The sequence below is a fragment of the Ictidomys tridecemlineatus genome, chromosome 5, assembly GCF_052094955.1.
Source record: "Ictidomys tridecemlineatus isolate mIctTri1 chromosome 5, mIctTri1.hap1, whole genome shotgun sequence".
Lineage (NCBI taxonomy): Eukaryota > Metazoa > Chordata > Mammalia > Rodentia > Sciuridae > Ictidomys > Ictidomys tridecemlineatus.
The window spans coordinates 17592877-17617629 of NC_135481.1; the positions used below are offsets into that span (position 1 = coordinate 17592877).

Sequence of the window (24753 nt, forward strand, 5' to 3'; positions counted from 1 at the left end):
ATATAGTATAAGCACAAGCTCATAATGGACAGTTACTTTAAATATTGAAGCATTACTAATAAAATATGAAGGTTTCTATCTCTACAGATTGCAACATTATTTTGGTCTGCCTCCTTTTATATCTACTTTTAGTAGCTGATAAGCACTTAATCAACTGATAGTAAGCTGATTGTGGTGAAGTATAATATTCATAATAATTCTTCTTTGGCTGATGTTATTTCTTGGTCATACCATATGGAATGTGGAATTTAGTTATTATAGAGACCATCCTTGGGCATTATCTCATTTTAAAAAAAATGAAGAGATACCTCTTTAATTTTAACTATGGCTTTTGCAAAAAGCTGTCTTAAAACCAGGGCTGGGGTTGTGGCTCAATGGTGGAGTACTTGCCTGGCATGTGTGAGGCACTAGGTTTGATCCTCAGCACCACATTAAAAAATAAAAAAAACAAATAAAATAAAGTTATTAAAAAAAAATAGTACAGAACCAGAGCCGGGCATGGTGGCTCATGCCTGTAACCCCCGTTCCTCGGGAGACTGAGTTAAGAGCATCCAAGTTCGAAGCCAGCCTCAGCAACTTAGTGAGTCCCTACACAATTTAGTAAGACCCTGTCTCAAAAATTAAAAATAGGCCGGGCGCGGTGACGCATGCCTGTAACCTCAGTGGCTTGGGATGAGGCAGGAGGATCTCAAGTTCAAAGCCAGCATCACCAGAATCGAGGCACTAAACAACTCAGTGAGACCCTGTCTCTAAATAAAATACAAAATAGGGCTGGGGATGTGACTCAGTGGTTGAGTGCCCAGTACCCCAATAAATAAATAAAGAAAAAGGGTTGGGGATATGGTTTAATTGTAAAGCACTCCTGAGTTAAATCCCTGACAGCAAAATCCAACCCCCCAAAAACAAAAGCAACCAACAATAGTACAGTACCTAATAAAAGCATGGTTTTCACCAAGATTATCTCAAGTATTTCGATTTTTATGTCTTTGAAAGTGAGATCCAAAAACTTGATTAGAAAAACTACAATCTGAACATTATAACAAAAAATAATAATAAAAGTAAATACTTTAGATTTCTTTACAAGTTTATAAGCCATTTTATTTTCAGTCTTGCATAATCATGATAGCCTTCTTTTTTACAAATCTGGGAACCTAAATTCAAACAAAAGAGCTAAAGGGGTTTCTTAAAATCACACATCTCCTAAGATTCAGAACCTTATCTTTTTGTTTTATTATTTTTTAGTTTTTGATGGACCTCTATTTGTATTTTTTGTATGCAGTGCTGAGAATTGAATCCAGTGCCTCATACAAGCTAGGCAAGTGCGTTACCACTGAGCCACATCCCCAGCCCCAGAACCTTATTTTTTTATGCTAATTTCATGGTAACAGTTTTCTAAAAATGATAGAAAGCCTAGTTAAGAAAACAATGTATTAGAAGTTTTCTTAAGTCAATGTATCTTTTGTTTTTCTTAATAACTTTTAACACTAATTTTGTTTCTTATTCCTATGGATTTGCATTCATATGTAGTTCCATAATTATTCAGTTGAATTTTGAGAAAAGTTAATTGCTTGTCAATAAATTTAAAGAAGCAATACTTTTGGTAAAATCATTAGACATGCAGCTTCAGAGATGTATGTGTGAATGTTGTTATGAATTTCCTGTCGATTTTCCTCCATATACACAATGAGACCTTCAGCGACAAGTTCCATTTCTTAGTTGCAGCTCAGACTTTCAGCTAGAAAGGTCATGGACTTGTGTAAAAATTATCTGACTTGTCTGTGTCTGCTCACATAATAGTATGAATGTACAGTTCCTTTTGACTGCAGTATGGAGCCAGAAGTAAATTATTTTGAGATCATCTCTGTTACATTAATGAGGTTTGGGGAGGGGTAGCTAACAAAATAATGTTTTCTATTTGAAGTTGTCTAGACAATTTTCTATAAGTGAATCTAAACTCTAATTAATATGTTGCTCCTAATTCCAATTGCTTTCACTAAAGTCATTTATGATAAAACAACATAATAGCGTGTTGTTTAATTTTTTCCCCAGGTGGTCAGTCTGATCTTGGATATAATTCGTTGTCTAAAGATGAAGTTACAAGAGGATATACATCTATTGAGGACATTCAAGAAGAAAAAGATAAAAAAGGGAGTGACTCTAGTTCTTGTAGGTATTGTTTAAGTTGATATTGCATAAAATTGTGAACTTATATTTATAAAAATACAACTTATTTTAAGTATAAACGCTAGTTTTGCTTTCCATTTTCCCATGAATTGCTTTTCTTCTCCAGTAAGTCCTCTTTACCATCTGAGAGTTTCATACAAATGCTTCCAATGTAAGATGTATAGTCTTAGTGACAAAACATTCTTCAATCAAATACTGTTAGAATGAATGCTATATACCATAAGACAGTCTTACTGTGTAGAAAATTTTCTTGAAACAGAGACCCTTTTCTGAGGTATTATAATAATTTTATTTAAAATTTGCTAATGGACTGTGACTACTGGACTATAACTATATTTGGGTAAATAAAGTTTTTTTTTTGCCCACCAAAATGTCTCTTCTACAACTAAAGAAGAAATATAAAATTTGCACATAAACCTCATGCATGACCGGTACTTAGTAATTATATTCACACTTTGAGGTCTCAAATAATGGGATGACTTATTCATGGTTGACAAATATATAGAGAGGTTTCCAATATATTCTCATTGGTTTTCAATAGAAATTGAAGACGAAAAGCTACTTCTCTTTTTGCCTCCTCCAATCTATATAGATACCATTTCATTAGCGTTTTCATTTTCATCTTTGTAGTATCAGAGAATGAGAGTGCAAAAGGAAGTACTGATTGCCTTCCTAAGCTCAGTTATCAAAGTTCTTCCAGTATAGTCCGCCTCAATGGTACAAGTGACAACAGTGCTGTTAAAGTATCAGGAGAAAACACAGGTGAGTTTAAAATATACATTTTTTTGTGCAGAATGAATTGTTATCTATGTGGATAGTGAATCTTTATTTGTAAAGAAGTCTTAATTCTTCAGTTTTTTAAAAATATATTTGTGCAGCCTCTCATGGTATAGCTTAGTAGGTAGAGTTTTATATTTTATAACATATTTTACTCAAACTTTCATTATTACTGAGTATAGGGGCACATATTAAACTTGTAGACTGACTTTTGAATTTGGGCTGTTGGGATTTTTTAGAAGGGGAAAGTGTGGGAGCAAGAGAGGTAATAAGTTTGAGGTAATCTATAGCTAGCCAATTTTTAAGTGAGGAATATGATTCTTTAGTCTACATACTGTTTCTGGGTTTTCAGAGGAAAAAGGGTAGTCCTTTAGATAGTTTAGGTGATAATACCCATTTTTTTCTTTTCAAGGTGTTTTTATATACTATTTTTTATTTATTAATAGAGCAATACTTAAATTAGTGGGAGAGGATATTAGCACAAATTTTTTTTTAGTTTTATTGATTTTATTTTTTTTTAAATCCACAACAATTAGCACTAATTTAAAAATGAGAAAATTGAGTTATAATCTGACATTGGCAGTTCACATAAATTATCAGTAGTTAATGGAAAAGTCAGATTAAAATCCAGGATCATACTTGTCCTCTCGAATTTTTCACCAGACTATTTTGCAGTGGTTAAATGAATGTAAGATTGAGAGCTTCTAGTCTGATACATAATTTAAAAATTTTGGTATTCACTCACTTTTCCACCATGTTATAATCTAAGGAATATTGAAGAACTTATACTGAAATATCTTTATGTCTGGCCTTATAATGATGTTTATTTTTCCATCTGTTTTTCTAACATAGTTAAAAATGCCTCTTTAACTCAAGAGTGGGTAGACAGTAGCCCAGATTTGGCCAGCATCCTATTTTTGTTCTGTCCCACAAAGCTAGCAGTGGTTTTTATGTTTTTTTAATGCTTAGGGAAAAATCAAAAGAAAATATTATGTGACACACAAATTATTCGAAATTCAAACTTCAATGTTCTTAAATGAATATTTGTTGTAACACAGCCATGTTCATCATTTATATATTGTCCAGTTGGTTTTGCACTTCAGCAGTACAGGTGTGTAGTTGTGATAGGCACCACTTGGTCTGAAAAAGTAAAATTATTTTTAATTTTTTATTATTAATTCTTCTTTTCAGAAAATGTAGAGTCCTACTATCAAACAAATAAAAATTTAGATGACCTCTAATTATCTTACTTTGCATTTCCTTTTTGTTTTTTAGTTGTAGATGGACACAAAATCTTTATTTTTATTTATTTATTTTTATGTGGTGCTGAGGATCTAACCTAGGGCCTCACGCATGCAAGGCAAGCGCTCTACTGCTGAGCTACAACCCCAGGCCCCTTTGCATTTTCTTTTTAAGTAATAAACTTTTAAAAAGTTGTTGGTATCATGGAATTACCCTATAACGATTTAGTCTTTCTTAACCATTTTATAACTATAACCTTAGTAACTGACATTTGATGGTCCTGTTTTGTTGTGCTTTCATGCTTAGTTTTTTCTTAGGATCTGCTTTTGTGAACTTAATAATGATTGCAAGTCATCCTGACTTTCTACCAGAGTAATAAATAACTGACCACCTGGCATTCAATTCTCTAATGTTTAACAAGTCAACTTTATAAAAGCCTGTAATGGATTTCCTTAGCGTGAATTAGAATTGTTAGTTTATTCTTCATATTTTTGGCTTTAAAACATTCCCATCTGTTAAGTGCTATGGATTTATCACTACTGCCAAAGACTTATATATGGACTTATAGATATTCTTATTTTTCAATAATATTTTTCTCTTAAAATATACTAGCATATACTAGAATTCAGAACAAATATATGGATATTTTGTTTATATCATTGGCTATGTGTGGGTATAAATACTGAGTATATATAGCCAAAACAGCTTCTAAACGATACAGGTGTAGAATAAACAAGGAGATTGGATATTGAAATAAAATCATCACCTTACAGTTCTCTCTTACTTTTATCTTGAGAATTTGATGCTTTGATAAACGTATATTGAACTGTTGAGATTTCAATCACAGGAAAGTTTAACTTGAAATATTCCTCTATCTTCAAATTCTGGTTTTAGTATGCTTTAACATTTTGTTTTTAGTTACTCATACTAAAATATGTCATATTATAATGTATTATAATTTATCATATTCTGAGTTGATGTAATGGCCACAGTTTTCAGTCAGTAAAAATTTTTTGAGCTCCTGCTATATGCTACCATATGCCAGGTGCTGCTGGGAATATGGTAAGCAACAAAAAATGTAGTCCCTGCCTTCATGGAGGAAGCAGATGGGAGTATTGGAAACACATTAATCAAATAAGTATAAAAATTAAATACTGTAAAGAGGATTGTAAGTTGCTGTAAGAGCATATGATAGATGTGTCTCCTGTTTGGGGGGACACTGGTCAAGGAAAGCTTCCTTGAGAATATGATTTTTGAGCTTAGACCTGAAAAAGGAATAGAAAATAAATAAGGATATAGGTTGGAAAGGAAGATGTGAGGGAGGGCATCCTGAGCAGAAGAAACCATATGTAAAAGCCTATGTCCCAGTGTGTTCAGAGAAAAGGCTAGCTTAACTAGAGCACTTTCATCATTAAATCTCAGAAAATATAATTTACAGTGGCTTCTACAAGTTGAGGTTTATTTTTCTCAAATAATAAATTCAAAGTTATTACCTTATATACATATATGATTACATGACCAGTGTGATTCTATATCACGTACAACCAGAAGAATGTGAACTTATGCTCCATTTATGTATGATTTATTAAAGTGCATTTCACTATCATGTATAACTAATTAGAACAAATTTTAAAAAAGAAAAATTTTAAAAATGAATATAATAAAATTCTCCCCAATATTTTAAAAAAAGAAAAGAAATTCAAAAGCAAACAATTATTCTAGATGTTACCTCAGAGTCTTTGCCATCAGTTTTCTTGACTTAACCAGGATTATAATATGGCCACTCTTTTCAAGGCAGTAAGAATGGGAAAGAAGTTACTTCTATCCCTTTGGTCAAGAAAAAATGTTCTTCCAAAACCCTTCAGAAAGGGCCACCTTAACATCACTGGCCAGAATTAGGTTATAGAGCCACCTGTTCGCAGCTACTGTTTTAGAGGCATACAGAATCCAGCCTGGTCTACTAGAATTTAGCATGAATATAAATTTAGGATTGGGCATACTCTATGGGGCCTTGTATAGTCTGTTATCTATTCTAATTTGCATGTTCATAATTTTTACAGCTCTTTACAGATGTAAAGAACATATGAAACTATACAAAAACAGACCTCAGGCCAGATTTGGCTCAAGATGTAATTTCCCAGCCTCTCCTAATCTTTGTCTTTAAGCTATGCCATAGGATTGACTTTACAAAGGACCCTTGTACACCTATTCAAATGCAATTACAAAGTATTATCTATAAGTTACAAGGTTCCTCCAAGTCTTCTATAATATTTAACTTGTCAAGCAGAAGGTTTCCCAAGAAAGAGTTTTTTGGTTTAAGTCCTCAATCTTAAACCATAAATGGATATGGGGAGGGGGACACTTTGCCTCTCTGACATGCTATTTTTCTTGTTATTGGCATATGCTTATTTAAAAATAATAGTTTGTAATATTTTATGGTCTCAGGCTGGGGTTGTGGCTCAGTGGTAGAGCACTCACTTAACCTCTAAGGCACTGGCTCAATCATCAGCTCCACATAAACGAACAAATAAACAAAAGTAAACAAAAAATAAACAAACATTATATATATATATATATATATATTATGGTCTGTAGTATTACCATTTATCCCTGTTCTGCTACCTGCATGCATCATATAGTAGAAAAAAGGTACATTTTGGTAATTACCTAGTTATAGAGATATGATTCAATTGTATAAAGCAAAGAATAGTTAACAATACTGTACCTAGATTAATACTTTTATAAGACTCCTACATAATGAGAACAATTTAGGTGATTGGAAACCTAGATTTCTACACTGAACATTGTTATCTAAGTAATTTGGTAGAAAGCGATAGACAGTATTTCTGAATAATGTCAAAGGGCCATTTACATTTGACTGGTATGAACTTTCAATCAGTATGTTAAGAAAAGGTAAAATTATCCACATCTATATTCATAAGGATTTGGAGATTTTAAAATAAATTTTTATTTATGAATAAAGTTAACATAGCTACCTTATATTGGTTTGGTGTTTTGGAGTTTGTTTTTCATTTTAATGAGCAGAAGCCTCAGAATCTCAAGATCATTGAGCACAATCACAATTGTATAACCATTGCTATTTAATCAATTCATTAAAATTAATGTAAATATAATTTATAAGACATAAATATTAGTGTCTAGAACATACCACTTACATTTAGACAAATCTGAATTTGAATCCCAGTTGTAACATTTACGGATTGGGTAACTTTGGGCTAAGTAATTAATTTCTCTTTTCTTTTTTTCTCAACACATAAAAATGTTGGACTGTTTTTAATAGATGATATAAGTAATCTACCTAATATGATGTCTGTCAAATAATAGGCAGATCATGAGTACCTGCTACTATCTAGAATTTAAAATATTTAAGATGACTTGTATTTGCACATTACATTTTCCTGACTAAAAGCACTTTTCTTGTTTTATAGAAAGCACACCTGAACTGGTCTTAATGTCATCTGTTGAGGATACAAATGAAACTGGAAACATTCAAAGTAGATGTTTCAGGAAAAGACATAAAAGTGACAATGAACCTGATTTGGAACAGCAAATGGCCTGGGGAAATAGAAATCGTAATCTTAGTGGAGGGGTACTGATGGGATTAATGCTGAATAGGATTAATCAAGAAGCAAACACTGGAAATATAGTTGAAAAATTAGGAGCTGATGCAAAAATTCTTTCAAATGTTATCTCAAAGAGTACAAGACCAAATAGTCTTGATATTGGAAAGCCATCTTTAAGATCAAAAAGGGACAGTCTAGAAAAGGAATCCAGTGATGATGATACACCTTTTGATGGTTCTAACTGTTTGACAGATAAAGTGGATTCCCCTGTTATTTTTGACTTAGAAGATTTAGACAATGAAACAGATGGATCAAAAGTGGGATACATTACTGCGCAAAATCCCAAGAGGATTCAACGTATGAACAGTAGCTTTTCAGTAAAACCTTCTGAGAAAACTGATGTTGTAACAGGATTTGATCCCCTCTCTCTTTTGGTTGCTGAGACAGAACAGCACAAAGAAGAGGAGGAGGATGAAGATGATAGCAAAAGCATTTCAACACCATCTGCTCGGCGTGATTTAGCTGAAGAAATTGTGATGTATATGAATAACATGAGCAGTCCTTTGACAAGTCGTACACCAAGCATTGATTTACAGCGGGCATGTGATGATAAGTCAACCAGTAAGAAAAGTCCAACACTGGTCAAGGCATGCAGAAGATCTAGCCTGCCTCCTAATTCTCCTAGGCCAGTGAGACTTACCAAATCTAAAAGTTACACAAAAAGCGAGGAGAGACCACGGGATAGACTCTGGTCTTCTCCAGCCTTCTCACCTACTTGCCCATTTAGGGAAGAATCTCAAAATACATTAACTCATTCATCACCTTCATTTAACTTAGATACACTACTAGTACCTAAACTAGATGTTCTAAGACACAGTATGTTCACTGCTGGCAAAGGAGTTGCAGAGAAAGCAAGCAAGTGGTACTCAAGATTCACCATGTATACCACATCCTCTAAGGTAAGTTTTGTTGGCCTTTGCTTCTTTTACTTTCATATACCCACCACTACAAATGAAAGCCTTCTCGTTGTACAAATGTGTTTTAATCATTCTGTTTACACACAGCTTTATAAAAAGGACTCATGGGATGTAAAAGTTTTGTTAGGTGTCAGAATTTGAGCTGAAATAGCTTCAAAAAGAAAGAAGATGAAGGTTATGTTTATAATTCACTTTTGAAAGAAAGTGATATGTAGCTAGAGTAAGAAATTTGTGTTAAATATAAATACTGAGTTTAAATATTTGTGTTAAATATAAATACTGAGTTTAAATATTTCCCTCAAAGTACATCATTTTTTCAGTCAATATCCAATATGCCTTCAAAAATTACCAGCCAGACATATAATTTCTCCTTCTTTTTAGGATGATATAACTTATGGTAGATCTACATAACCTCCCAAGAGCAAAAATCTAGATGAAATACAGAAAGTTTCTGTTTATAATCATCAGAGAACTTATAAAGCAACTATAGAAAAGAGAGGCAAGATTATAGAGAGAGAATTGCAGAGAGGAGCTGAAATTCTATAGCCACTTTTTCCCAGAAGGCATTTGCTAATTATAAGCACAGAGAATGAGTTCTAGCCCCAGGCTTTGCGTTATCAGAGAACTGTGGGGAAGGGGATGGGGAATGGGTAAGTAAAACAGAAGACTTGAGGGACCTCAGATACACAGAAGGTTTTTTTCCTTTAAGACATTTTCCAAATACTGATATTACATAAGATAGGTAAACAGAAAGCATCTGAAAAATAGAGTTCCCTGCATGGTTCTGGGAACATAATAACTAGTACTGATGAGCTGCCAAGGGAAGAAGCTTTGGTGACTATATCAGGTCATCAGTACTACAGAACTGTCCCTCAGGGGCACTGGTAAGCTATGGATAGACTGAGCTGGACCAAAACTGCAACCTAGACTTGACTCCAGCTCAGCTCTGTGATTAGATTAAAATAGTCAGTCTTTAGGTGGCAGAGGAAAGAGTGTGCTCTTTCTGAAAGAATTAAACATCTACAGTTTTTATAGTTTTTTTATATACAGTGTCTGACATTCAATTAAAGGTAGTTATGCCAAGAGACAGGACTATGGCTAAAAACCAGAAGAAAAACAGATAATGACAACAGAACCTCGGATGATCCAGATACTCGAATGAGAAAGGGTCTGTGAAATAATTATAAGATATTCACAATAGAGGAAAACATATAAAAATGGCTGCAAAGATGGAAAATTTCACCAGATAATTAAAATCTGTTTTAAAAGGATCAGATGTAAATTGTAGAGCTGAAAAATATATTAAAGATGTGGGAGATATAACAGCAGATAAAACATAGAAAGGCTAGTAAACAAATTGGCAAGGGTCTAATTAGGAAATATCCACACTGGATGTACAGACAAAAAAATAGAAAATACAGCAGAATTGGGGGTGGGGGGAGTCATTAAAAATATCTAACATTCACATGATTGAGTTAAAAAGAAAGAGAATGGGATCTAACAAATACTTTAAAGCCAGTTGCACTGCACAAGACGACAAATTCCTATAATCCCAGTGATTTGGGAGGCTGAGGCAGGAGGATTACAAGTTCTAGGCCAATCTTAGTAACTTAGTGAGATTCTGTCTCAAAAAATAGAGCCAGGCTCAGTGGCACATGCGTATAATCCCAATGACTCAGGAGGCTGAGGCAGGAGGATTGAAAGTTCAAAGCCAGCATTAGCAACTTATCAAGGCCCTAAGCAACTCAGTGAGAGGCTGTCTTTAAATAAAATTTTAAAAGGGGATAGGGATGTGACTTAGTGTTTAAGTGCCCCTGGGTTCAATCCCCAGGACCTAAAATAAATAAATGAATAAATAAAAAGTAGAAAGGATTGCGGATGTAGCTCAGTGGCAGAGCATCTCTAGTTCAATCCTCAATGCACTGTCCACCCCCCAACACTAATTGCCAAGAAATTTCCAAAAAGGGAAGATACCAATTCACATATTTAAGAATTTCTGCAAATGCCAAGCAGAATAAATACAAAGAAGACCATACATAGTTATATATTGTTAAAATAAAGATGAAATACAAAGGAAAAATCTTAAAAGGTACTGGAGAAAAAAGAAATTGCCTTCAAAGGAGCAACACTAGGAAATGAATAGTTGTCTTCAGAACAGAAACTATGATGTTGGAATACACTGGTAAGATGCCTTTAAGATGCTAACAGAAAATCACTGCCAACCTATTTAACTATATTAGTAAAATATTTTTCAGAAGTTTTATGGTGAGAGTTCTGGTTCCACTGGGGTAACATAAAGCCATCACAACCCATTCCCTCTAATGATTACAACTAAAACCTCCAGACAAAATATGTAAAAAATAAATAACTGGGACTTGGGTTATAGCTCAGTGGTAGAGCGCTTGCCTACCACATGTGAGGCCCTGGGTTCAAGCCTCAGCACCACGTAAAAATAAAGAAATAAAATAAAGATATTGTTTTCATCTACAACTAAAAAGATATGAAAAATTAAAAATAACTATAAGAATTCCAAAAGAAAAATGAGCTGGCAGATTCTGTGGAGGGACCCACACAGAGGTAAGTTTCCCATTTTCTTCTCTCATGCCTCCTTACACCAAGAGGGATCACAGTGTACCATAGCTATTCTAGCAGCTAAAATTTCAAAAGAAACTCAGATTTTCTGATAAAGGAAGAAAAAGGGGCTCTGTGGAATCAAGAGTTGGATGAGAAACTCACCCAAGTCTCATCCTAACTCTTTGAGTTACACATACATGGAACAGGATGCAAACAAGCAAAGACAAGACTTCTTACAGAAATTAATTAAGAATTAAACGACTGCCTACAAAAAACACACTCAGAAAGTAATTCAGTTGATTATATTTTAAAACAAAACATCGACAGTACAATAACAGTATCCATACTACACAGCCTAACATTCACATTATCCAATATAAAATAAAAAGTATTTGATATAAAATATTTGAAAGAGCTGGGGCTGTAGCTCAGTGGTAGAGTGCTTGCCTAGCATATGTAAAGCCATGGGTTCAGTCCCTGGCACCACACACATGTACATACACACAAAATAACTAGAAAAACATGACCAATTCTCAAGGGAAAGACAATCCTAAAATGATCCAGATGTCAGAGTTAATCAGAAATTTTAAAGCAGCTATTATAACTAGATTCCATGAAGTATTTTTTATTCTTTTTAGTTATATATTACAGTAGAATCTATTTTGATATACTGATACAAGCATGGAATATATTTTATTCTATTTAGGATCCCAGTCTTGTGGATGTACTTAGTATTGCGATTCACTGTGGTATTTTCATATATGTACATAGGAAAGTTCAGGCAGATTGATTTCACTGTATTTCCTATACGTGAAGCATTAAAAAAAATGAAATAAATGAAAATAAAGGAATTCTCAGCAAGAAATAGAAACTTAAAATCTTTGAGATACAAAGTCTGAAATAAACTCATTGGATAGGTTCAGTAGCAAAATGGAGATGACAGCAAAGAGTCAGTAAACTTAAAGGCTGAGTAACAGAGATTACCTAATTCGCAGAACCAAGAAAGCAAAAAGACTTCTTAAAAAAAAAAAAAAAAGGAACAGAGCCTCAGGAACTTGTGGGACAATATCAGAAGGTATAAATAACATGCATGTAATTGGAGTTTGAAAGGATTGAATAAAGTGATTGTGGCAAAAAATATATTTGAAGAAGTAATAATTGAAACCCTCCAAATTTGGAAAAAGACAGATTTACAGATAGAATAGACTCAACAAAAGACAAAAAGGATAAATTCAAAGTAAAGCATACCTGTACATATCATAAGCAAATTAATAAACACCAAAGTTGTCCATCTGTTAAGAAATCTTGAAAGTTGTTAAAGAAAAATTATACATTACCTATAGAAGAATTAAGATTTGAATAACCATGCATTTTTATCATAATCTGTGGGGGAAAGAATTTAATGAGAAATCATATCTTTAACATTCTGAAAGAGAAGTTCTGTGAACCCAGAATTTTATGTTCAGTGAAAATATTCTTTAGGGGTAAAGGTAAAAGACATTTTTAGATAAAGGAAAAGAATTCATGGGCAGCAGACATGCTGCATAAGATGTGCCAAAGGAGATTCTTCAGGCTGAAGAAATGCTAGAAAGAAAACTGGATCTTCAGGAATGAAGGAAGAGCAAAATAAATGTAAATAGTTGCCTCATATAAAAGACTATTTCTTTGGCCTCTGAAATTTCTTAAAAATACTTGTAATTGTCCAACACAAATTATAATATCTCATAAAATATAATATTATCTCAAACTTGGATGTTTAACAGGAGTGAAGAGACTTACTCCACTGATCTTATTGTAGTTATGTTATCATTTGATACAATACTAAAACTCTAGTAGACTGCAAATGATTATGTGTTTGTATTCCCTAGTGCAGTTGCGTAAAAATAAGATATAGCCAAAAAGCTGATAAGAATACTGAAAGAAGACAGGAAAAGAAGAACAGAGAAATAATAGACCAAAATACAATCCCTATCAATAAATCCATATCGATAATTAAGTGATATTTGTCTGACAACCTCAGTTAAGAGGCAGAAATTGACAAAATTTGTGTTACAGGACCCTGTTGCCTACCAGAAATAACACTCTTAAGTATAAAGAAATAGTTTTGTTCAAAGTGAATGGAAGGCAAAAAACTATACATTGCAAATAGTAATTTAAGAAGCTTTAAGTGACTGTTTTAATAGAAGAGAAAATAAAATTTAAGAGTATTACTAGAGACAAAGAACAATATTTTGTAATGATAAGGCACAAGTCACTATGAAGACACAACAGTTATCCATGGATATGCACCAAATCATTAGACCGTGAAATAATGACAAAAAAATTGACAAAATTCAAGGGAGTTCTAAAATTTTAATAGATTTTAAGACCTCTCTTCAGCTATTGGAAGAGCTAACAAAAACTGCTCAAGACAGATCTGAACAATCAGCAACCATAACATAATTGACATTTTTAGAATATATGTTCAATGAGTACAGAATGCATATTCTTTTCAAGTGCACATGGTACAATAATCAAATTAAACTATAACTTAAATTAGCTTAATAGAGTACCAAAAATCAAATTGTGTACCATATTTAACAATAAAACATTATCATTATTCATTTTAAAAGCAGGATCAAGGCAAGAAAACATGCTAATGCCTGTCAGATTTATCAGTATTCTGGATCTTCTAACAATGCCAGAAGATGAGAGAAAAGAAAAAAAAATATTGCAAAAGAATTAATAAACTCAGTATTATCAAGAGAGATTATCTGCTACCATTGAAAAAACTTTCAATCAGTAAGATAGCAAAAAACATTTTAAAAATAACTTCCCTGTATTTGACAGCCTGTGAAAAAAATAATAAAGAATATAAGCTAATTTACCATAACAGAAGCCTAAAATGTCTAGAAGCAAAACTGAACTGAAACATGCAATGCCTACGTAAGTAGAGCTATAAGACTTTAGTGAAGTATATAGTGTACCCAGTATTGAAAAGGTGTCAGTTTTCCCCAAATTCCAAGGGTAGTCTGATTAAAATACAAAAAGAAAAAATAACCCTCCAAAACAAAACAACCAAACCAAATACCAGGATAACTGAACAAACCATATTTCACTGGTATAAAATTTATCTAGAAGATCATGAGAATAATTGGGACAATCTTGAAAAGAAAATGTGGAACTACTCACCAAAATAGCAAAACAAATGCTTAAATTATAAATAAATGTGTTTTAATTAATGCAAAAGATGATAAGTGGGCCATGGAATGGAGGAAAGGCCAGAAACAAAAACTATATTTAGGGGCTGGGGTTGTGGCTCAGCAGTAGAGTGCTTACCTAGCAAGTGCGAGGCCCTGGGTTCGATCCTCAGCACCACATTTTAATTAATTAATTAAAGGTATTGTGTAAACGACAACTAAAAAACTATATATAAATAGAATAGAATATGAGATAACAAAAGTTATCAAACCAGTTGGGAACGAGAATATTTGTGTTGGGATAATTAGCTGTCCATTTGGGGGAAAGTCAGATTCCTACCTCACATTGAACAAAAATAAATTTAAAAAGCCTTATATGGATTATACATTGAAGTACAAAGAAAGATGTTTTTAGAATGATATTTTTATCATTTTGGTGTGAAGAGACAAACCTTGGAACACATAAAGAATGAAAAGATTTGACCACATAAAAATGTTAAATGTCATATGTGATGAAAATTAATAACACAACTATAGAAAAAATAAGTTGTATCATCTAGGCAGTGGGATTATAGGTGTTTAAAAACATGTTTTCATACAAAAGTCTTTTTAAAAAAATAGTTATAGAGGGCTGGGGTTGCCCCTCAGCGGTAGAACACTTGCCTCGAATGTGTGAGGCTCTGGGTTCAATCCTCAGCACCACACAAAAATAAATAAACAAAATAAAGATATTGTGTCCATCTGCAACTACTTTAAAAAGTGTTTTTTTTTTCAGTTGTGAATGGACACAATACCTTTATTTTGTTTATTTATTTTTATGTGGTGCTGAGGATCAAACCCAGTGCCTCACGTGTGCTAGGCAAGTGCTGTACCGCTAAGCTACAACCCCAGTCCCACAAAAATCTTTATCTACCATATTTGCTTACATATCAGTGTAGCCAGGAAAAAATTTAACTTTTATATTAGTATCCTCAGAAATGAAAACTAATGAGCATGTGTCTTTGAAATCTAGATTATTGTGGAAAAGAATAAAATGTAATTCTAATGGTGTCTTAGTCTGGAAGATCAAGGAGGAAAGAAAACAGGAAGGAAAATAAAACAATAAATGAAGAGTCAAAGTCCTCTAAATTGCCTTACTAAATGGGGATATATCTTGCTGGAAGTAAAAAAATTATTTCTTAAAAATTAATCTCTAGCCTGCTTACTCAAAGTAGGACTCTTTGTATAATTGGTTGGGTTTTGTTTTTTTTCCCCCAGAAGTTGTTCATTAATCATTTGGGTAGTTAGGTGGTAGTGTTTCCTCTACCTTAGAGAAGACTTTTTAAATAATTTTAAATATGAAGGAAATTAAGCTTATAATTATGTCCTTAGGATCAAAGTTCTGATCGTACCAGTCTTTCTTCAGTGGGAGCCCAGGATTCTGAATCTACCTCTTTGACAGATGAAGATATCTGCCATGAGTTGGAAGGAGCTGTTTCCTCCCAAGAGAACAGTGCCACTTCAGGGACCAAAGGAATTGATCTCAGTCGAGCAAGCCTGGAAAGTTCTGCCTCCCTAGAAGGTTTGTCCAAACAGTCCTGTTTGGTTGGCAGTACCTTTACTGTTTTTCTTTATGATTTAAATTTGTTTTTCAACTTTTTAAAAGCCTGAAAGAAATCCAAAGAAAAATGATAAAAGCCAAGGCACTTTTAGAGAAGACTAGTTTCCATTCCCACCCCTCATACAATTCTCTTCCTACCTTTCATTTTTTTAAAAAAAAAATGTAAGTATAAGTGGTTTTTTATATATCCTTATTACTTTCCTATCTTCTCATTCAAAAGGTAACTATAAATTCTTTCCCTTCCATCACTTGTCTTCACTTAACAGTGTAACCTGAAGATCATTCCATATCATTACATAGTGGTGTTCCTCCTTCATTTTTACAGCTGCATAGTTCATCATATGTGGTTGTATCAGTTTATTTTAACTACTTCTCTATTTATCGACATTAAATTTCCAATCTTTGTAATGCTATTGTATATGCATATACATATGTACATATATATACACACACACATATATCATGTTATATTTTTGCAAGTGCATATTGTTAATTGTCATTTATAAGAACTCTCTTCTGAAAAAGTATTTGAGAATCTAGTGTTTAGTATAATTTCCTATCCCCTCTATTTCTTGTGAACTGGTAGTTTATACCATTATATTTTGCACTGAGAAAGATTTTTTACATTATTGTTGTTTCTGAATTATTTTTAATATTTTGAATAGAAAATATCAATTTTATCAGAGAATTTATGAAAATAGAAGATTCTTGCTGGGGTTATGGCTCAGTGGTAGAGTGCTTGCCTGGCATGGGTAAGGCACTGGGTTCAATTCTCATCACCACATATAAATAAGTAAATAAAATAAAGCTCCATCAACAACTAAAAATATATATGTATAATTTTTTTAAAAAATTCTTATATCCTTTCTCATCAATTTTAATGGTTTTGCTGTTTGTTTTTTAATAATGAACAGGATCCCTGTCAAAGTTTGCCTTACCTGGGAAATCAGAAATGACATCTTCCCTGAACACAAGTAATGCAAATATCTTCCAGAACTATGCAATGGAGGTATACAATTTTATTCAAGGAGTATCTTTTTGTGTTACTTTATAAAATGTACATTTCTCAAGTATTGATGATCCTGGTATAGTAATAAAAGTTTAATATGTAGCATCTGAAATTTTAGAAAACATATCTCACCTGAACAAAGTTGAAATCCAGTTTTTGGATATTCATTATTTCAGATTGTTGAAGTCATATTACTTTATTAGGGTAGTTCCATTCTTTCTTTGAGATTTTCAGCATACATAAATATTTTCCTTTTTGGCATTTTATTCATTCCTTGTTATATGTATTCTCTTTGAACATTTATGTCACATTGTAAACTCTACCAATTTTGCTGTGCAAGCAAACTTTTGATGAGAGTGCAGGAAGCTCTTTTGGCACTCAATTGTCAACTTCTTCCATCATGGTTTTTCATCTTCAGTGTCAGTTCGATGTGGATCTCTATCTCTGCAGGGTATGCTCCTATGTCCCATTTTCTTACAATAAAAAGTTATGCTTTTATACTTTAAAACTCTTCCCTAATTTTTCTGTAAAAATTATAGTAATTAAATTATGTTTGTGAGTGTGGCTGCTGTTTCATGCTAGGTTCCATAAAGAAATTTGCATATAGCTGGAAGACAAATGATGAGCATTCATGTTGCCATTTACAAAGTTTCTGTGGCTTTGGGAATTTATGTAATTTATAAATGTAATTTCGACATTTATAGTTATCTACTGTTGAGCTTGTTAAACTGTATAGTGATAGACTAGGCTTGTTTTTTGTTTAATTCCTAATTTGATACCCTTATACACTTAGATGTTACAACCAGGTCAAATTACTTTATAGCTTTCTGAGTCCTTTCAATCACTTTACTTACTATAAACCAGTACAAATTTGTGGACCAGTACTGGTTCAGTGACCATACTTTTGAGTAGCACTGATCTATAATTACAGATATCTATTTGGGGTATTCGCAGATTAATGCTTTAATTTACTTTTCCATGATAAAATTATAGCTAATTTTATAAAAATGATAATGGAAAAAATGCTCACTTCAATACAAGTTTCTTTTATAGAAATTTTGGAATGGATTTAGCTGAAATAATTAAAGATGAGCATAGTATATAATACACTGAATATAGTCCATTTCTTGTTTGTAATGTTTGGATACTTACTTTATAAAGTGCTTCTTCTCCCCTAGGTTCTCATCTCAAGTTGTTCTCGATGTAGAACTTGTGATTGTCTCGTCCATGATGAGGAAATCATGGCTGGCTGGACAGCAGATGATTCAAATCTCAATACTACCTGCCCATTCTGTGGCAATCTTTTCTTACCTTTTCTGAACATTGAAATAAGAGATTTAAGACGACCTGGAAGGTAATAATAAACTTTTTCCACCCCTTTATATTTAAGTATCATGTCTCCAAGGTTATCTCACTTCTTCAATTCACATTCCAGATACTTTTTGAAGTCAAGCCCCTCTACAGAAAGTACCCACTTTCCATCTTCCTTTTCAAGTCAGGCAAAGCAGACTTGCATTTCACCATCAGCTTCTGGTCTTGACACATCTGCTATCTCTGTTCAAGGGAATTTTGATCTAAATAGGTAAGTATGATTATGAGGAACTAGGATTTTTTTTATACTGGGGCTTATTATGTTATTGCACAGGCTGGTTTCAAACTTATGGGCTGCCTCAGCCTCCCAAGTAGATGGGACTAGAGGCATACACTACCAGGACCAATTAAAACTGTGTTTTAACAACATATATTACACGTTTGGGATATGTGACAGATTAATTAGCTTAGCATTTCAAGGTTTAAATTTCTGTGAAAAATAAATTTATAATCTTAAGTTCTTATTTCTAGAATTAAAATTTCCTAATAGCCTAAATATTTAAATATTGAGTTTTGCTACGGCTACGCTTTATGAACCTCCAGAGTTTAAGTTATGTGTACATATGAGAGTGTTTTCTAGTATTTTAAAGATAAAAAATATGTAGAACCCTTGAAGTTTAGAATGATCATCTTTTTCATATCTCCATCTCTTCATAAATTAAGACAATACCAGCTTATACTTTGGAATACTTAATTTTCTACTTAGGAGAATTAATTATTTGTTAAAAGATTTGGAACTGATATAAGAACTATAAAATCAAAATTTATACTATTATTATATTAAACCTAATATAAGTAACCTACACTCAAATGTGGAAACTGATTCTATTTTGCGTAAGTGCCAACTAACCCACAAAAAAACTGAAAGTCTTATTGGTACTTGCATGTGCCAAAAAATAACTGTATGGTATTGGCAGGCTAACATAACCTATTTGGTCATAAATATTTAAGACAGTAAAACCAAAAATCTATGCATATGTTTTCTTTTATCATAGATCTGTTGTGTCCCTTATCTTTGTCTTTTATCCACTTGTGATTGCTGAAAGAACAAGTGTCCATTTCCTCTATTTGGCATCCCTAACGGCTAGTGTAGTTCCTGCTGTATAAAAGTTGTCCACTAAGGGGTTGGGGATGTAGCTCAGTGGTACAGCACTTACCTAGCATGTATGAGGCACTGGGTTTAATCCTCAGCAAAATAAATAAATTAAATAAAGGTCCATCAACCACTACAATTTTAAGATATTTATTTAAAAAGTTGTCCACTAAATGTTTTGAACAAATGAATGAATCTTGTATATTTAATATTCACTTGCTATAAAGGAAAATATGTGTGACTACTACAGTAGTAGTCACATTAAAATATCCCATTTTAAAAGCCCAAATAATGTATTTCTTTTGATTTATTGTGCTATGTTCAGTTCTGATTCTAAAGAAAAGAACATGGTTCTTCTAAATGAAATCAAGTAAATCTAGCCACTGATCTGATTTTTCTTCTTTTTTTCAATACCCAAGCAAATCTAAACTGGAGGAAAATTCCTGTGCCCGAAGTATTCAGATTCCTGCTAATAAATCAAAAACAGCTATATCAAAATGTCCAATATTTCCAATGGCCAGAAGTATTAGTACTTACGGCACCTTGGACAAAGAAGATACTGGAAGACAGAAGCTATTTCCTACGGGCAGCCTGCCAGCTACTTTACAAGGAGCAACAGTATGTATTTTGGGTTTTTTTAAATTTGGAAATGGATCATTTACATATGATTTTGTTCTCCTTGTCCTGAAGAACCTTATTAACTTTAGTTTTATCATTGTCATAGAAGAGTCTTATCCCACAATAGAATTATATTACCTTTCTACTAATCTGGAAATCATTGACAGATTTTTTTACAAATAGTTTATCATTTATTATATTTATCATTTATGGGTTTTTATTTATTCAACAGGATTCTTTAGGATTAGAATGGCATCTTCCAAGTCCAGATCCTGTCACTGTTCCATATCTTAGTCCATTAGTGGTATGGAAAGAACTTGAGAGCTTATTGGAAAATGAAGGTGATCATGCAATAACAGTTGCAGACTTTGTGGACCATCATCCTATTGTTTTTTGGAACCTGGTGTGGTATTTTAGACGCCTCGACTTGCCCAGTAACTTACCTGGATTGATTCTTTCTTCTGAGCATTGTAATAAGTATTCGAAGGTATGAGACTAAAAATTAAAAGACCCTGCTACTGTCACCTGCATAATGTTTGCATATTGCTTGGTTAAAAAGTAAGGTTCATTATTATGCGAAATATTTTTAATAACCATCTAAATCATTAGAAAAGTAGGATTGTCTTAGTTGCTTGCCTTTACAAATAATTTTTTCTTACAGTCTAGCAGTAAGACAAAGTCATGGTTTTTAGCTTTCTAAACTTTACAGAAAATGTGCTTGAATTTCTGTTATTACTTCAAGAATAGATTGAAAGCAACTCTCATGAGAAGGGTTTGTGAGTTAGCCCCATTAAAATCTCATACCCCCTTCAAAAACAAGCCTAATGTTTTTTTTAGGAAGAAGTCTATAATTCATATTCAAGCATGTGTTCCTTTACTCTTAATTTTTGCTTAATAGGCAGCGAATTATGTTCATTTATTTATTTAACTTTTTTTGTGATGCTGAGGATCAAACCCATGGCCTCACATATGCTAGGAAGCACTCTGCCCCTGAGCTACATCCCCAGCCTCCATTGACATCTTTTCTTTTTTTTTAGATATAGATTTTCATTTATTTATATATATAATATACATTTTATACATATTAAAATATATGTTATATTTAGTTATATATTATATATATATTAGTTGTTGATGGACCTCTTTACTTTAGTCATTTATTTATATGCCATGCTGATAATCGAACCCAGTGCCTCTCACATGCTAGGCAAATGCTCTACTGCTGAGCTACCACCCAAGCCCTGGACATAATACCTTTATTTTATTTATTTATCTTTTTATGAGGTGGCTTAGGTTCTAACCCAGTGCCTCCCATGTGCTAGGTGAGCACTCTACCACTGAGCTACAACTCCAGCTCTCCATTGATATCATTTTTTAGACCTTTATTTTTATTTATTTGTTTTTATGTGGTGCTAAGGATTGAACCCAGTGCCTCACACATGCCAGGCAAATTCTCTACCATTGAACCACCGTCCCAGCTCTGATACCTTTGATATATTGTTTGTGTTTTTTACCTTTTAGTATGCCGTCACTATAGATAAAGCTCAAGAACTTTATCTTCTCCCTTTTGTATTTCTTGTATTTCACATCTGTTAAGTACAGGTACTCTGATTTTTTCAGTACATCATAAATGGAAGGCAAAAAATGGTAGCTCAGTCATAATTATCTGGGCAAGGGGTGTAGACTATCAAAAATAGACTCCTGAGGCTGGAGATATAATCTAATGGTAAAGTGCTTACTTAGCACATGGGAGGCCCTGGATTTGATCCCCCCACATTACAAAAGAAGAAGAAGAAAGAAAGAAAGGAATGGAACTCCTGGATTCATCTTTCTATGGACTTTGGGACTCGTGAGGAGGGAGAAGATTAGTCCTTCATGGAACCCTTTCTCATTTATCTCAAATACTTTGTAAAATCTTTACTTTAGAAATCATTAGCTTCAAGCCAAGCATGGTAGCACATGCCTGTAATCCCAGCAACTGAGGAAGCTAAGGCAGGAGGATCACAGGTTCAAGGCCAGCCTCACAATTTAGGGAGGCCCTAAGTGACTCAGTGAGACCCCAACTCAAAAATAAAAAATATAAAGGGCTGGGGGGGGCTGGGGTTATGGCTCAGCGGTAGAGCGCTCGCCTAGCACGTGCGAGGAGCTGGGTTTAATCCTTAGCACCACATAAAAATAAACAAATAAAATAAAGGTATTATGCCCAACTATAACTAAAAAAATATTTTTTTAAAAAAAAAGGGCTGGGGATATGGCTCAATGGTAAAGTGCTCCCGGGTTCAATCACCAGTACCAAAAAAGAAAAGAAAAGAAATTGTTAGTTTCTCTATACAACATGTCTTCCTTCAGGAGATATCAAATACATACAAATCAATCATTTTCTGTATTTTTTTCTCCTGCATTCTTAAAACCTAAACAAAAATTTATGATGATTTTATAAAATACTTATAAAAAATTATCATTTAAGGATCACTAATGAATATTTTTTACTTTACAACACAGATTCCTCGCCACTGTATGTCTGAAGATAGTAAATATGTTTTAATACAAATGTTATGGGACAATATGAAATTACATCAGGATCCAGGGCAGCCTTTGTACATCCTCTGGAATGCCCACAGTAAGTGCTATAATAGAATGCAGACTTCACTCATGAGAGAGTAATCACTATTTAATTTAAATAGCCTAAATTTACATATAACTGACTTATTTCACTGTACTACTTTTTGTCTTACAGGTCAAAATCGTACTCTTTTGTTTGAGAGTGAGTGTTAAGTTTGATTTTTTTAGTGCTACCTTCTATGTAGGTCCAATTTTACATGATTTGGTTTTGTTTTTTGAGTGGTGCTGTGTATGTGCTAGAGGGGTTGGTTATGTTTTGTACCATTTGGCTTTTAGCACATTGCTTGTCCCAGTTATTTTTTATTTGTTTTCATCCTTGGCTGCTAATTTCCTTCGGGGGCTGTATTAAAGGAAACTACTTTGGGTTGTCCATCTGAAACCACAGAAACTTCCAGTCTATTTTTGTCATTATTTGTCTTCTTTTTCCTTTTTTTGCTCTCTTCATTTGTAGATTTCTATTCTTTTATCTATTGCCCTTAAAATTATTTTTAGTGCTTTGTAACTTCTTCAACAGCTGTCAGTTACTATTTAATTTCTTCTTTCTACATCGAACATTTCCTTCATCTGCTCTTGTTCTTTTACAGCCCAGAAGTATCCAATGGTTCATTTATTACAAAAAAATGATAACTCATTTAACCAGGAACTATTGAAAAGCATGGTAAAAAGCATTAAAATGAATGATGTCTATGGACCAATGAGTCAGATTTTAGAGACACTCAATAAGTGTCCACATTTTAAAAGACAGAGGTAAGTTATTCCCTTAAACGAACATATTCCTCTAAGCAATCACACCTTATTTGCCTAGTAATTTTTAGACTATATCATGTTTATGTTAATATAAATATTTTTTGTAGAGAACATATAAACTATATGGATATTAATATTTTCTTCATGCTTTTTATTTCCTAGGAGTTTATACAGAGAAATACTATTTCTTTCACTTGTGGCACTAGGAAGAGAAAACATTGATATAGGTAATTCAGCATAAAAAACAATATATGACATTTACATGATGCAGTACAATTTTCAGTGTTTTCTATTGGTAGTCTTAATTTGTTGTAATAATAAAAAATTGTTTCTTTGATTTTTATCTATTGTAAAAGGTACTTTGATATTCTGGTAATGGTAGTATTAATAAAGATAAATAATAAAAGTAATGTAGCAAGTACTTTCCATGTATTATCTCATGTAATTCTCCCAAAAATCCTGTGAGAAATGGGTACGAATATCATTTTCATATTATTGAAAACACTGAAGGTCTCAGGTGAAGTAGCTTAATCTCACATTTCACAATACATAATAGAGCTATATTTTAACCAAACAGTCTTAATTTTCAATCCAAGGCTTTAAGTAATGTGTCCTATCACTGATAACATGAGGCTTATTCAGAAAGAATGTAAAGTAGTTAAATATATATATTAGGAGATTTTAAACTTTTTTGATTGGTCATATCCTTCTCCCAATTTTTGTTTTTTGTTTGTTTTTTCGAGATGGGAGCTTGCTATGTTGTCCAAACCCCTGGGCTCTAGCAATCCTCTTGCCTCGACTTTCTGAGTACTACGACTATTGGTCTGCACCTCTGCACCTGACTAGCTTAACGTCTTAAGTTTCTACTTCTAAGTCCTAAGAAAAGAAAGCAAGGAAGAAAAAAGAAGGAAAGAGAAAACATTAGTGGCAGGTTTAGTGCTAGATTTAATTTAAATAGCTGTCAGTCATTGAGAGACTCAAGTAGAGTTTTGGCATTCTGTTTGAAAAGTTATAATGTTGCAAATAGTATGATGAAAAGGATAATTGATCCACATAATTCATCTGATATGAGTGGTTGGTTTCTGAGTTGGGTGCCCTACATAAACCCACTCACTATTTAAAAGAATATATAGTGGGTCATGATTCTCTTAGGTGATTGTACACTAGTCTTAACAA

General features: G+C 33.0%; 1 protein-coding gene across 7 annotated transcripts in view; it reads left to right on the plus strand.

The window, feature by feature from the left end:
• The window catches only part of Dennd4a (DENN domain containing 4A), a 114810-nt gene that overhangs the window by 83616 nt on the left and 6441 nt on the right, over positions 1-24753 (plus strand). For 4 of the 7 annotated variants that reach the window (XM_078049443.1, XM_021727663.3, XM_040276188.2 and 1 more), the window contains 13 exons: positions 2050-2166; positions 2815-2946; positions 7653-8746; positions 15889-16078; positions 17032-17126; positions 18305-18480; positions 18562-18708; positions 20010-20208; positions 20441-20695; positions 22711-22828; positions 22946-22972; positions 23415-23577; positions 23740-23804. In XM_078049443.1, the coding sequence (XP_077905569.1) occupies positions 2050-2166; positions 2815-2946; positions 7653-8746; positions 15889-16078; positions 17032-17126; positions 18305-18480; positions 18562-18708; positions 20010-20208; positions 20441-20695; positions 22711-22828; positions 22946-22972; positions 23415-23577; positions 23740-23804 (2778 nt within the window). The remainder of the gene's footprint in view (positions 1-2049; positions 2167-2814; positions 2947-7652; positions 8747-15888; positions 16079-17031; positions 17127-18304; positions 18481-18561; positions 18709-20009; positions 20209-20440; positions 20696-22710; positions 22829-22945; positions 22973-23414; positions 23578-23739; positions 23805-24753) is intronic. The other 3 variants (XM_078049444.1, XM_078049445.1, XM_078049447.1) reach the window with 1 other exon arrangement.